Source organism: Pseudopipra pipra, chromosome 17 (genome assembly GCF_036250125.1).
Source record: "Pseudopipra pipra isolate bDixPip1 chromosome 17, bDixPip1.hap1, whole genome shotgun sequence".
Lineage (NCBI taxonomy): Eukaryota > Metazoa > Chordata > Aves > Passeriformes > Pipridae > Pseudopipra > Pseudopipra pipra.
The window spans coordinates 3,890,082-3,903,381 of record NC_087565.1 but is presented as its reverse complement, the minus strand read 5'-3'; the positions used below and the strand labels follow the sequence as shown (position 1 = coordinate 3,903,381).

The following is a 13,300-nucleotide window of genomic DNA, read 5'->3' as shown; positions in this document are numbered from 1 at the left end:
GCTCCAGGCTCTCATCAGCCTCCTTAATGCCAGTGTTTATATTGAACCGTGTCTGCTTCAAGACTCTTAAGACCTCAGAGATTTCAGTTTTATAAGTAACAACCAGTAGCCTAAATCCAGGCTTCTGGATGTGTGTGCCTGCCCATAATAACATTTGGAACTGGGTTCGATTTTACAGTTGTGTGTTGACATGTGGACCCTCATATCAATTCTACAGTTGAAACTTCTTACATTAGAACACATGTAAGTTTTTGAGAGAAAGGGGTAAGATATCTTTCACCTCGGTGCTCTTAATTAGTTGGACCATTAAACCACTGTGACACGATGTATAAATCTAGCTAATAATTTCCCAAAAAGTGGTGTAAGAGAAAGAAAATGGCAGAATTGAATGCCAAGGGATTTGTAAAGCTGTGGCAGCAAACTATGGAGTTGCAAAGGTAATAACTGCATAACATTCGGTCTGAAAATCCTAAGACTGCTTATTACTGTCAATATATACACATTTGGGACCTTTTTTCCTGTTTTGGCATGTAAGAAGACAATTTGGAGCATAACTTACAAGATACATTGCTGCTGGCACTAATACCTTTTTTTTTTGGATAATACTGCCAAATTTTATGAAAGGTGATCAAAGACCCTCTGAATTTTTCTCGGCTTTGTTATGTTGGTCCTTTCTTTAGGGGATCATGAGAATTTCTCTCCCCGATATCTCAGGGTGGCTGTGGGGTAAACTTGGAGATGGAAAGCCAAGGAAATAGCATGTTTGTTGCAAAGTAAAAAATCTTGTGCCTGTAAGTAGTTAAGCTTCAAATAACATTAATTTCATAGTTGTGATGTATTTCCAGTTTAGTTTGGGTGGGGACTTAAAATTTAGTGATCTGTGGTCTTGCATTTGCCTGACTTTTAAACCATATTTATAGCCCCTCCACAGCAATATAAACAGGGGAAATGCTGGATTCAATTGGCTTTTGCTGTGTGAGGATCTCAGCTATTCAGTGTACTACAAATCATGCTTGTTCCCTTGAGGACATTATGTTAAAGGGTGCTCTTCAATAGTCTTGCCTCCATCAGTGTGATTTCAATTTTGCCAAACTCAGGGTAAAAACTGACAGCTGTTGTACCCTGGTAACTTCAGGTTTCCTTAAGAGTCTGTAGTGATTTAAAGAAATGTTTCTCTGGGATGTTACGAACCACAGGAGGATTGGCTTCAAATCTAGTTCTTCTTAACATAAATTGCTTGAAGTGTGGTCAAAGTGAGCTGCATCATGTCAGTGGATGTGCAGTTGCAGGCAGTAGCTGTATTTGTGACATTCTTTCCCCATGAACCTGTTGCTTAATTTGGCACCGCTCGGGGTTTGTCTCAGCCTTTGGAAAACACATTTGTGAGCTCATCGTGGATTTTTGTAATACTGTCATTTCCTTCCCCGTGCAGGACTTGTGGAAGAGGAAGCATAAAGATTTCCAGATGAATAACCGAAAGGAAGATATGGAGATTGCTTCCCACTACCGTCACCTGCTGCGGGAGCTGAACGAGCAGCGGCAGCACGGCATCCTCTGCGACGTCTGCATCATCGTGGAGGGCAAGATCTTCAAGGCTCACAAAAACGTCCTCCTGGGCAGCAGCCGCTACTTCAAGACTCTGTACTGCCAGGTGCAGAAAACCTCTGACCAGGCCACAGTCACCCACCTGGACATTGTCACCGCACAGGGCTTCAAGGCAATCATTGACTTCATGTATTCCGCGCACCTGGCGCTGACCAGCCGCAACGTCATCGAGGTGATGTCGGCTGCCAGCTACCTGCAGATGACAGACATCGTGCAGGCCTGTCACAACTTCATCAAAGCTGCTCTGGACATCAGCATAAAGTCTGATGCCTCGGAGGACCTCGTTGATTATGAGCTGGGAGCCCCTTCCAGCAGCAGCACGGACGCTTTGATTTCGGCGGTGGTGGCTGGCAGGAGCATATCTCCGTGGCTGGCTCGGAGAACCAGCCCAGCAAACTCCTCTGGAGACTCAGCTATTGCCAGCTGCCACGAAGGAGGGAGTAGTTATGGAAAAGAGGATCAAGAACCAAAAACAGACAGCCACGAGGACATTTCGTCCCAGTCTCTCTGGGCCAGTGACATGGGCTATGGGTCTTTACGTATCAAAGAGGAACAGGTTTCGCCGTCGCATTATGGAGGGGGTGAGCTTCATTCTGCCAAGGATAGTGCAATACAGACTGGGTTCTCGGAGCAAGGAGTGGGGGAGGGCTGGCAGCCCACGGGGCGCAGGAAGAACAGGAAAAACAAAGAAACTGTGCGGCACATTACGCAGCAAGTGGAGGACGACAGCAGGGCAAACTCCCCAGTGCTGCCTTTTTCACCTGCCTCGGGATGGCCGTACAGCAGTCGAGACCCAAGTAAGTCATTCTTCCAGTTTTTGGGGCTGAAATTAAAAAGTGTTGAGTTCATTAGATCTGTTTATGGTGTGATCTTATCAGTCCCTGAATTACAAGCCTGACAGTAGAAACTTGCGTTGCCAGCATTTCAGAAGCACCAAGTGCTGCACGGTTCAGTCAGGAGCCGCAGTGTCACGGGCTGGTTCTCCTGTAAAACCAGAAGTTCGGTTTTGTTTTGGGCTTGAACGGCCTAAATCACCCCCAAAACACCTCTATGATTGTTGGAATTAGTGAGAGGAAAGGTTGGAATTTATTTTAGCAGGTGTGCAAACTGATGTCAGGGTTGAAGAATTTTCCTTCACGCAGTGTGTTGATGATGTAATTACACCACACACAGGTGTAATTTAGTCCTACTGATACCATCTCCAGAACTTCCTGATGTTCAGGTGTCACTTTCTCTGGGGTGAGAAAACCACCATAGCTCATTGCTGGTAATGGCAGGGTCAGTGTTTGGTAACTCTTAAGAATAATGTGCTTTTTCTGAGGCGCTGCTGTGGCTTCAAATGTATTTTGCTGTGTGACCACTTGTGGTCTGAGATCAGTGGCTGCTTTAAAGTGTGTAGCCAGTGAGAAAAATGTTTTCTTGACTTCCTTTGAATCTTCAGCAGTTATTTGTCTGTCTCATGATAATTGTCCTACTTGATTAATTGATCAGTCACAATTAATAGATCCTGGAATGCTACTGAACCAGGAGTTTGGTGTTTTTTCCTAAGGACTTTAAGGAAATGTGGGATTAAACTTTCTCAAGTTGACTTGAAGAACTTAGTCCATGCTGTGAGGTAGCCTGTGTTTCATTGCATACCAGAACCCAAGTCACCCAGGAGAAGGGTGTGTGAGATTGTAGACTTTTATGATGCCAAATTTGGATGAAAAAAGCAATATAAAGAGTACTAAAAGTCTTAAGAGTCTTTATGGGCTGAAAAAAGAGGTTTAGGGTGCTTACATTCTGGAGTTTAAATGTGGTTTTCATTGAACGGGTAACTCTCTGCAAATGTCTTGGGATTTATTATGTTTTATGGTTATCTGCTGCAGCAAGCTTGCATGTAATTATTCTAATTAGCTGATGATAAAATCTAAACAATGTCAGTTAGAAGAAAAATACATGATAATTTAAGATAAGAGTGATTTATGATGAATCTTGTTTTTATAATGCATGCATTTTAGGCTTGTTCTGAGTTAAGACTCAGCCTGGATTGCCTGGTGTGCTGTTCTCATGCAACTGTTTTTCATTTTTCATGGCATCCCATAAAAACAACTCAATCACTTGTACTGTCTGAGGAGTGTGGGCTTGGGACAGTACCTGGAATGAACCAGACATGGAGTGACTGCAGAAACAGAACTGCAGCTCTGATCCTCCTGGAAACTTGTTACAGATTGGACATCTTTACTGAAAACAGTGCAAAATAGAAGACACTGTATTACTGGAAGCTGAATGAAGCGTAGATTATTTAATTCCTAATTGTTAAGGAATTAAATTGCAGTGGCTGTTTGCAGATGAGAGGAAGATGGCTCAGGGGCTTGACTCAGCATGGTGCTGAGACAGCACGTCAGCAGGCACATCGAATTATTTGTTCCAAATCTTGTCTTAAATGAGGTTTCCAATAAAAGAGGTGATTCCAGTGGTGGGAAGGGGGAAGCTGAGTGATGGTGTCAATATTCCACTAGTGCTGGTAAAACAAAAGTTAAAAACGGATGGCAACACTTCTCTCTGTCCAAAATGAATAGGCACAGGGGCTTCTGCTCCAAGAGCAGTGTGTGCCAAGGGTCCATGAGGAACAAGGAGAATGTGTGGAGACTGAGCTCTTGTGGGTTCCCCATAGTGGCCATCTGGAGAGATGAGTGGAAGTGAAGTTCTCCTTCCTGCCCTGCTGGAAAGGGAGCTTTATCTGTGCTGTGGGGCCTAAAATTGTGGGATGGGTGCGTGTGAGCTTAACAGCAGGGAATCTCTGCGAGCTCTGTGTGTGTCTTGGGTCAAATTGTCTTGTCTCTGGGGGATTTTTTGGTATAATTTCAAAGGATTTGAGATGCAAATGTTCAGTTTCAGTTAACCTTGGACACCTTGCCAGCAGCCTCTCGTGTGCTTATGTGGTGGATGTGTGGTTTGGGTGAAATCAGTTGGTCACTGAGGTGAGACTGCAGCTCTTTCAGTGTGAAGTGAGAGCACTCCTGCTCCCCCAAACCAGCCCTGTCTGGGGCCCTGCAAGCAGCAGAGTGTTTTGGACTCACGTGATTATTTCCCACATCCAGCAGGTGGAAGCAACTTTCCTGCAAGCTGCTCCATCTCCCAAGTTGCCAAGCTACGGGGTTCAGCTTGCTTTGAGTTTTGGTGCCCCAGGCTCTTCTCTCTCCTGTTAGAATTCAGCAGTAGTGTAGGGGTGTTGCAAACTTGACTCCTAAACATGAAGAATAATTGATTTTCTTGTGTGCAAATGACACAGTGCAGACACTTCTAACAAATAATTGGGATGTATTTAACTTTCAGTTTGAAGTTGTCTTTGATTTAGTCGTGTCAGGTTTCATTCTTTAAAACACACTTCATAGTCTAGGGCTCTTTTTCACCTCATTTATTTAGAAGTGTCCCATTGTTCACAGCTAAGATGAAAAGCTACTCATTTGCTGAGGAAATGGGTGTTGAATGTTCTTTCATAAGTTACTAAGAGGAAAGAAAGTTACCTAGAACTCTTTGTTCTTTGGGGCTCCTTCACTTTTCTGATCTAATCGGGTATTTTAAGATGCTGGTTGCTAAGGCTGAAAGCCCTCGTTGTGGGATAATTTGGGTACCGTTTGTGAATGCCTCTGTGCTGGAGGACTAACACAGACCTTCTGACAATGCAAAAGTTGATTCAGGATGATCCAGCTTCAAAGTTGAGTCTTCCCAAAATTGAGCAAGGTACTCATTTGGTCTTGGTTGCAAACAGCATTGCATTTCAGCAACATTTTGGAAGGGGAATCTTGCAAGTAACCACTGCATCACCCTTTGATTATTTGGGGCAGTATACTTCACAGACTGAAAATGCTGCTCCTGCTCCTGTATTACACAGGATTACTTCATTCCAGTCGTATTACAAAGAAGCACATTGCAGTCATTGAAACTGCTTTTCAAACGACTCACAGCTCATTCACACTCAGCAGTGGTGCTTCTTTCAGTGGGAAACACGTTCTTATCAATGCAGGCAGGTGTACTAAAGTGTCTCAGATATTTAAGCAGACTGTATTTAATTACTAATCAATGAGGTCTGAAAAAGACAAAGATTTTTTTTTTTTAAATTGAAAGGGTAAAAAAATTCCTTGTGAATCACTTGATTCTTTCCCAGATGCTGGTGAGTGGGGTGCTCCTGAGAGCCTTTGAATTTTACAACATTACAGATTAAAATAAAAAGGAGTGTCTGGAGTAATCGTATTAATGGTAATCAAACATCATGGAAATAGCAAGAGATTGTTCATATCTGCCATGAAGAGTCTTCTTCATCCAAGAAAGGATGATCAAATAGGATTTGCAAAAGAATGCAAACGAAGTTGAGGTGCTGGATTGAGACTGTGACTCAGCTCAGTTTCCCAGGGTGGTGTCAGTCAAGCACAAAGCTTGATGAGGACCATCTTTTCATGCTAATTTCAGTTTATTAGTTTGGATTGTCTGTTTAGAATCAGACACATAGGATTTTCTCTTTCTTATCCTGTTTGGGTTGTTCAGGATGTCAGCCTGTCATTCCTTGTATGAAGCATTCATATATATGTTTTCCTCACCAAACCACATAGCAAAATGTTGCTGGATTTGTTTCTTCATGTAATGGAAAACTCTGTCATTTGGAGGGTGTCTTTTGAAGAATTTATTGATGGCTTTATTAATGTGTTAGTTCAAGCATAGTAATTATGATTCAGGAATTTTATTTCTGAGGAAATACTCCCACGCATCTTCTGATTGTTTGCACCCAAAAGCTGCAAGTGGATTTCTGTGTGCCAGTTGACTGTGAAATGAAGCTAATTATTTTAAAACCAGAAAAGTCCTTTTTAAAGACTCTGCACTTTGGGAACTCTTTGCCTTCCTTTGGTTACATGCAGTGGAATTTCTGTATTCTGTAAGAGGAGCTTCAGGACTTGATTAAGCCCAGAGCAGTGACCTCCACGGGAAGGACAGGCAGGGCTGCACTGTATCCTCCTGACTTTGCAGAGTTCACAGTCCCTTTAACATTTTCCCTCTCAAAATCTTTAATTATGTACAAGTTTCCTCCCTCCTGGTGAGGAGCCGTTGGAGTTCCTCATTTTCCAGTGACACACATGTGATGGCAGTGCCTGCTGCAGGGAGCTGTGCTGGCAGCTCCCCGGGAAGCCTGGAGGCAGCTGCTGTCGTCAGCCTTTCCCCATCCCTTTTCCTGTCTTGGTTTCTAGAGAGCAAATTATGATTACAGGAGCTGTTGGTGAGCACAGATGCTTAACAGTTGGGTCATATAGTGAGCTTACATTGCAGAAGGCTTCAGAGGAAGGCAAGAAAGCCCATTCTAGATGAACTCTCAACTGTTTTGTGCAGGTGAGGTCTCTGGACCTGTCTGAGTGCAGGCAGGTGAATGATTTTATTCTTGAAAAAAAGTCTTTTTTTTCATCAAGGTACCAAGGCTTCCTGTAACTCTGTCCCTCTGTCAATGCAGATCTTTCCTTGATTCATATTTTCAAATTATTATTAATAATTCCATTGAAAATTCCATTGTTTCTGTTGTGATATTTGGCAGACATATCAGTCCAAGTAGAAGAATACAGATTTTGCAAAATGAGAAAAGGGGGGAAAAAATGAGTGTGGTGTTTGTACTCAGGATCCAGGTGTTCAAGGAACTCTTAAAGATATTTGTTCTCTTTTATGAGACAAAAAACAAATGTATTGAAGGAGGTGTTAAGGAAACTCTTGGAAGCATGTGGTGTTGAAATGATCCATGCAGTGTGGGAGCCAGAAAACTCCCTGGGACAGAATACAGTCAGTTGTTCTCTCTTTAAATGGACTTTGCTTTGAAGAGATGCAGTGTCCAATCCACCTACCATGGTCTGAGTCCTGGTTGCAGTATGAAAACTTGGGGCAGGGGTTGAAGTGTTTGTCACAGCCGTGACTGAAAACTGGAATGGTTAAAATTTCAGTTGTCAGATAAATATCTGATGTCCTAAACTGACACAGGCTCGAAATTTTAATGGTTTCCTACCGTTAGTTTGTTGCTTAGATCATAACTCAGCATATTCTGTGATTCTTTCATGCCTCATTTTGGAAAGATCACTTTTTAAGGAGGATAGGCATTTTGGATCAAAGCATTCAGCTTATTGGAAAGGTGTTGGGAGTATTTTTAAGGATAGGTAATAGTAAAGTTCAAATTGCCTGCCACTTGGAAAATTAAGTTCATTACTGCATTTTCCCCCCTTCTTTTCATGAAGTTGCATTTATGGTGCAAGGTATTAAAATTTCCTTTGCTACAAGAGGGTTTTAATGATGTTTTTCTTGGGGAGGTACTTCAGTGCCATAAGCAGTGGTGGTCAGCGATGCCAGCCTTGCTTTCTCAGCCAGACCTGGAGGGGTTACAGCTTTGTGCTTTAATGCCACCCCCTGAATTCTTTCTTAGCCCGAAATCGGCTTAGCCTGCATTCCTTGGGCTTATGGAGCTGCCCAGGTTTCTGGACCCTCCTTGGAACTCTTGGTGTGCATGAAGCGCCAGTGCACTGTGTGGAGGTGCCTGTGAGCTACATCAAAATGCAAAACCAAGCAAAAAAACCCCACCCCAAGCCCCACTGACCTCTCTGACCATATGGTGAATTATGCAGAGGGTGCTCAGTGAATAATTCAAGTTCTCTGTATCGCCACAGTTACAGGCTAAAGAAATTATTAGGATACAATCTATATGGGAGTGACTTTGGAGTTTCTGTTATTGAAGGGTTAGGTCAGGTTATTTTCAAGTTTGGAAACTAAAATCATCCCTTTAAACCCAGACACTCACTCCCTGGCTACACCCTGGCTTTAAAATGGTTCCACCCTAAACCAGCTTTAGCTCAAAGCTCAGTGTCTGTTTCCTTTCCCCACCCTACATTCCTTTTTCCCCAGGCTCCCAAACCCTCCTCCTCCTCTTCCTCCTCCCTGCGGTAGCAGCCCTGATTCTGCTAATCTGCTTTAACTCCAGAGATCAGAGGCATTTTCCCTCTCTTGAGTGCCCTTCTCACTGTTTTATTTGTTCCTTGTGCCAAGGTTACACTGGGCTCATCTTTAGAGATCTCAACTTTTCAAAAACAATTCCTCCCCCCTTTTTTTTTTGTTTCTTTACTGAAATTACAAGTGAGAAATCAAGAAGCTTTCGGTATTTTAACATAAATCCTACTCCTACTTTGCAATCAGCACTGTTCAGGACTTTAACTTCCCTATTTGCAGTGTTTGTGCATTAAAACATGGTAGGAGTTAATTCTTTAGATACAGTGATAGGAATCAATCCCAAACTTTACTGTACTGGTCTCAGATTGATTTATTTTATATTTCTTTTTTTTTTTTAACATTTCTTACAGGCACTTGTTTCAAAGGGTAAATATTTGTTCTGAGGGTTTTTAGAATTTATAACTCAGCATTGTCATATCATGAGTGTTCATATTTAATGTGGTACTTGAATGTTTTGTTTCTGTCCCTTCATGTTTGTGTCTGTTCCTGTGCTGATGAGCAGCAAGAGGTTCTCTCTGTCCAAGGAGCACAGGGAATAGTGTCAGTCCTTTAGCTGCTTGAGTTATGAGACTTGGAAAAAGATGTTAAGCTTGCAGTCCACCTTAGTATTTTTAAAGTGATAGTCTCAAGTTACTGTACAATTCTCTGCGTATTTTAGGGAAACAAAAGTGGCTTAAGGTATTTCTGCACTGCCCAGTCATTCCTGCTCCTTCAAAGACACTTTATTATTCCATTTTAGAATACTTTCAGAAAGAGTAAACTCACCCAGTTTAACCATTTCTCTCTTTTTTTTTTTTTTTTTGGATTTGGGAGTTCTGTTTTGTTTTGGTTTAGGAAGATAAGTAGCTGAACAGGTTTTCTCTGTAGCCTCACAAACAGTTGAGTTGGGGTCATTAACAGGCAGTGGGGGAGCAGCAAAAAGCAGCAGGATTGGGACAGGAGATCCTTTTGCTAACACAGACCGTGGAAAAGTATCTGCAGAACTTGTTTCAATGGTAGAAAAACAAATATTATGGGAAGGAGTTGAAAATTGATTATTTTTTTCAAGATACCTGGAGTTCTGGAGGGAATTTTCCTGTTATTTGTACACCGGTTACTGTTTTGAGGAAGACAAAGATGGAGATACACTTGTGCTTTTGGAATACACTGCAGAAGTAGCAACATAGAACCAGGTGGTATTTGTGTAGAACAAGCCTGATTTATTTTAGCAATGTTATTGTAGAGGTGTTGAGGAGAATGTTTCTGTTGGCAAAACACAGATAGGGAACATCCTATGACTGTAGGCTTGAAAATTATATTGAAGCCTCTGTGCTCCTCCTGAGCCTGGAAACAGGAACAGCATTGGAAATTGAGAGTTTCATACAGGATGGGCTTTTTCAGAACCCAAATCCTGACAGTCCCAGATCACCCTGCTTTGAGTCATGATGGAGAAGCTCTAGTAGAACTCAAGTCTGGAAGAAGAGCCTGAAGGAGACTGTGTTTTTGGTTCCATAAGGATTCACTTAAGATATCTTGCAGTCTTTAACATAAAGGCAGTTTTTAACAATCATATATGTTGTGGTTAAATGTCTATATTTGCTTGATAGTTTCCTGCACTAGGAAATTGGAACTTATTTTGAGTGCTGTGCACATTTATTATATCCACATGTCTACTGTTTTGTTTGTAAAACAGTGCAAATCAAACCCAATATAACTCATGGCATCACTTTCCCGTGTAAATATTGCAATGAGTGAGAACACTGGGGTTTGTTTAACAAACAGTAAGTTGTGAAACACTTTTGAGGGACTTCTGTTAGAAAGGAGGAGGTATCTGAAACACAAACTTCAAGGATATTTTTAGCAGCTGGTAAAAGATTGTCATTTTTATGCCAGCCTGTGTGCTCCTTTTTTTTTTTCTTTTAGTCACAAGAAAAAAATCACTATGAAATGAAAGCTCTTTTTCCTTTCTTTTTTTTTTTTTCTGAGAGTTTAAAAATTAATTGTCTTTTGTACAGAAAGAGATTGAGCCAAATCTTTCTAAACTTACACAAGAAACATCATCCCTGGAATTCTAGATGAAATCTGCTGTTGGGCAGATGCTTGACACAAGTAGGTAGAAGAACCTCAGAAAATTAAGTTTTTGATTTCACCTAAGTTTTTTCCAAAAGAGTTCGGCTCAGGTCACAATTTGACTGCATCCTTGAAACAAAAGCTGAGTTTAAGTGGCTCCCACTTTCCTTTGGTGCTTAATTGCACCCCCACGCCCTCCTGCAGTTGTTCCGGTGAAAATGTCTGTGCACCCATGTAGAGAACCAGATTGAGGAACTGATCTGGGTTTAAAAATAGCTTTTTTTAATAAATCAGTTTATTTTTAACATATTAGTTCCTGTCTCAAGTTTACTTCACAGCTACACTTGTGGTCTTGGTACCACTGAAGGAGTAGCAGGGGAGGATGCAGGAATTTGGAGTGGGAGAAGTTGCTGATGTTGGAACCTCTTCCTGTCGTCCTTTCCACTTGTCGTGTTGTAAACAGAAAAAAATTACATTTGCCATCACACTACAAATTATCCAGCTGTGTCCAGGAGATCCTAAACATCTGCCCCAGAAAGTGGGATGCCTGCATCCATGACAGGCTGCTTCCAGGGCCGATGCCGTTGACTTTGTTCACTAAGTGGTGGGATGTTGTGAACCCTCGGCAAGTTGTTGGATGGCACCAGGCTGGGAGGGATGACTTGCTGGAAGCCAGCAGTGCCAGGCACAGCATGAATTCCACCAAGGCAAGTGAGAAGTCCTGTGTGTGGGATGGAAAAACCCTGTGCAGCAGTTTGGGTTGGAAGCCAAGGGGAGAGAAAGCAGCTTTGCTTTTTGGTGAGTAAGGAGCTGAAGAGGGGCCTGTGTGCCCTTGCAGCGGTGAAATCTGGCAGCCTGCCTTAGGAAGAGCATCTGGAGGACAGGATCCAGTTTGGGGATCTCCAGGCCAAGAAGATTGCTGAAGTTTGCCAGGGTGGTGGAGAAACACAGAAACTGAGTTAAAGCTCTGTAAATGATGAGTGGGGGACAGTTGCCCTCCTTTGAAGGACTGCCCTGTTCGTGGCTGGCTCCCCCCTCGCTGCCAGGGCGTCACCTCCATCGCGCGACCTCAGCATCCCTCGTTCAACCGAGGGATGAACGTCACTGCTTTGTGTTCCTGCCAAACAGAACTGGGCTTTGAAGAGATGACAGACTCCTTGGATCTCCTCTTACCTCGAGACTCTAATGAAACAAGCAGTATTGCAGAAGATTGACCTGGCAAAACGTTGCCTTTAGTTCTTAGGGGGAAAAGCTTGTTTCTGCTTTGAATTTTCCAGCAGCAGATGTAACCTTGTGTGGTTTTCCTTCACACCTTTCTCTGTTCTCATGGGTTTAGTCCTCCAGCTACAGATTTCTAGATGTTCAGCTGTCTGCATGAGAGATGAAAAGAGGAAAACATTATTAGAAAAAAAAGAATTATGAAAGAGAATAATAGCGTTGGGAGTCTGGGAAACCCCACTGGGGGTTTACTGAGAAGGTTAAAACACAGTACAAACAAGAAATAAATGGTGTGAGAGAAGCAGACACTGAGCAGGTAGTTTGGTAACAGATGAGTTTAAGCTGTAATGAGGAAAAATGACAGAAGCAGCGAGAAGAAATACAAGGAAAAAATCGTTTTCTATATTAAAGTAATTAATTAGGGTAGTCAAATGGAGTCTTTAAAATAGAGAAACTTTTCCTTGCTGTTTCTGGGGTGGCATGTGTGCTTTGCTCAGTTGTTGGAGTAGGTTTAATGCCTTTTTACTGTCAGTTTCCCCCTAGATCTCGGAAAATAAATTATCACATTATCATATAATTTGGGTACTTTTAGTAGCTTCCATCACTTTTATATGTGCCACAGCCCTCTCCAAGGGGCTGTCAGGTGTCTGTAGTGCTTGATTTTTTTGACTAGTGCAGCTTGGTTTTCCCATAGCTGGGTTTGTGTGACAGGAGCTCGGTTGACGGGACTTTCAGGGCTTTTGCAGGAGCCTCCTTGGGTGTGTTGGGAATATTGTACTGCTCCCGCTCTCCTGGCATGAGGTTTGGTATGGATCTGTTAAAGCCTGCCTGGTCAGCGTGGTTGGGAAGCGTGTTTTGAGATCAGCTGGGATGTGTGACCTCTGTGAGAAGGTGCTCACAGTCAGGGCCCCTGTATCCCTGTTACATGAGGCTTTCATGGGTAAGAACTTTACCAGTTAAATGTTGCTTTCAGAGTTTCAGGGCTGCGTGAGAATACTGTTGCCAGAATTGTCAAAAAATAGACCCTGTGTTTTATACAAAACCAAACCCCAATAATAAAATATTCTTTCGAGTCACCAACTAAGAAAGCTTTTCTAAAGCTTCTGTGTTTGGAAAGCAGGCTGGTGTAATAGAATAACTGCGAAATAATGATTCGCTAAAGAGACTAATGAGCTCAGTTTTCCGAGCAGGATTAATCCCGTGTTTAGCTCGGGATTTCCTGCGTGCGGAGCCCGGATCTCTGCAGTCACAGGGGCTGTCCCAGCGGTGTGAAAAATGAGATGTGGAGGGCTTGGATGGAGCTCTCGGGCGGCCGCGGGACCCGTGGCAGTGAATAATTGCAGAATAGGAGCTCATTGACTAAAGCCTGGTTTACGTGGGGCTGGAGCTGTAGTAAACAGTTTAGATTACTGGGAAGTGA

At 42.7% G+C, this 13,300-nt stretch overlaps 1 protein-coding gene across 6 annotated transcripts in view; it reads left to right on the top strand.

Moving 5' to 3' along the window:
• The window catches only part of ZBTB46 (zinc finger and BTB domain containing 46), a 51,992-nt gene that overhangs the window by 14,322 nt on the left and 24,370 nt on the right, over nucleotides 1-13,300 (top strand). For all 6 annotated transcript variants that reach the window (XM_064673926.1, XM_064673924.1, XM_064673925.1 and 3 more), the window contains one exon: nucleotides 1,433-2,402. In XM_064673926.1, coding sequence (XP_064529996.1) covers nucleotides 1,466-2,402 — 937 coding nt within the window. In that variant the 5' untranslated portion in view covers nucleotides 1,433-1,465. The remainder of the gene's footprint in view (nucleotides 1-1,432; nucleotides 2,403-13,300) is intronic.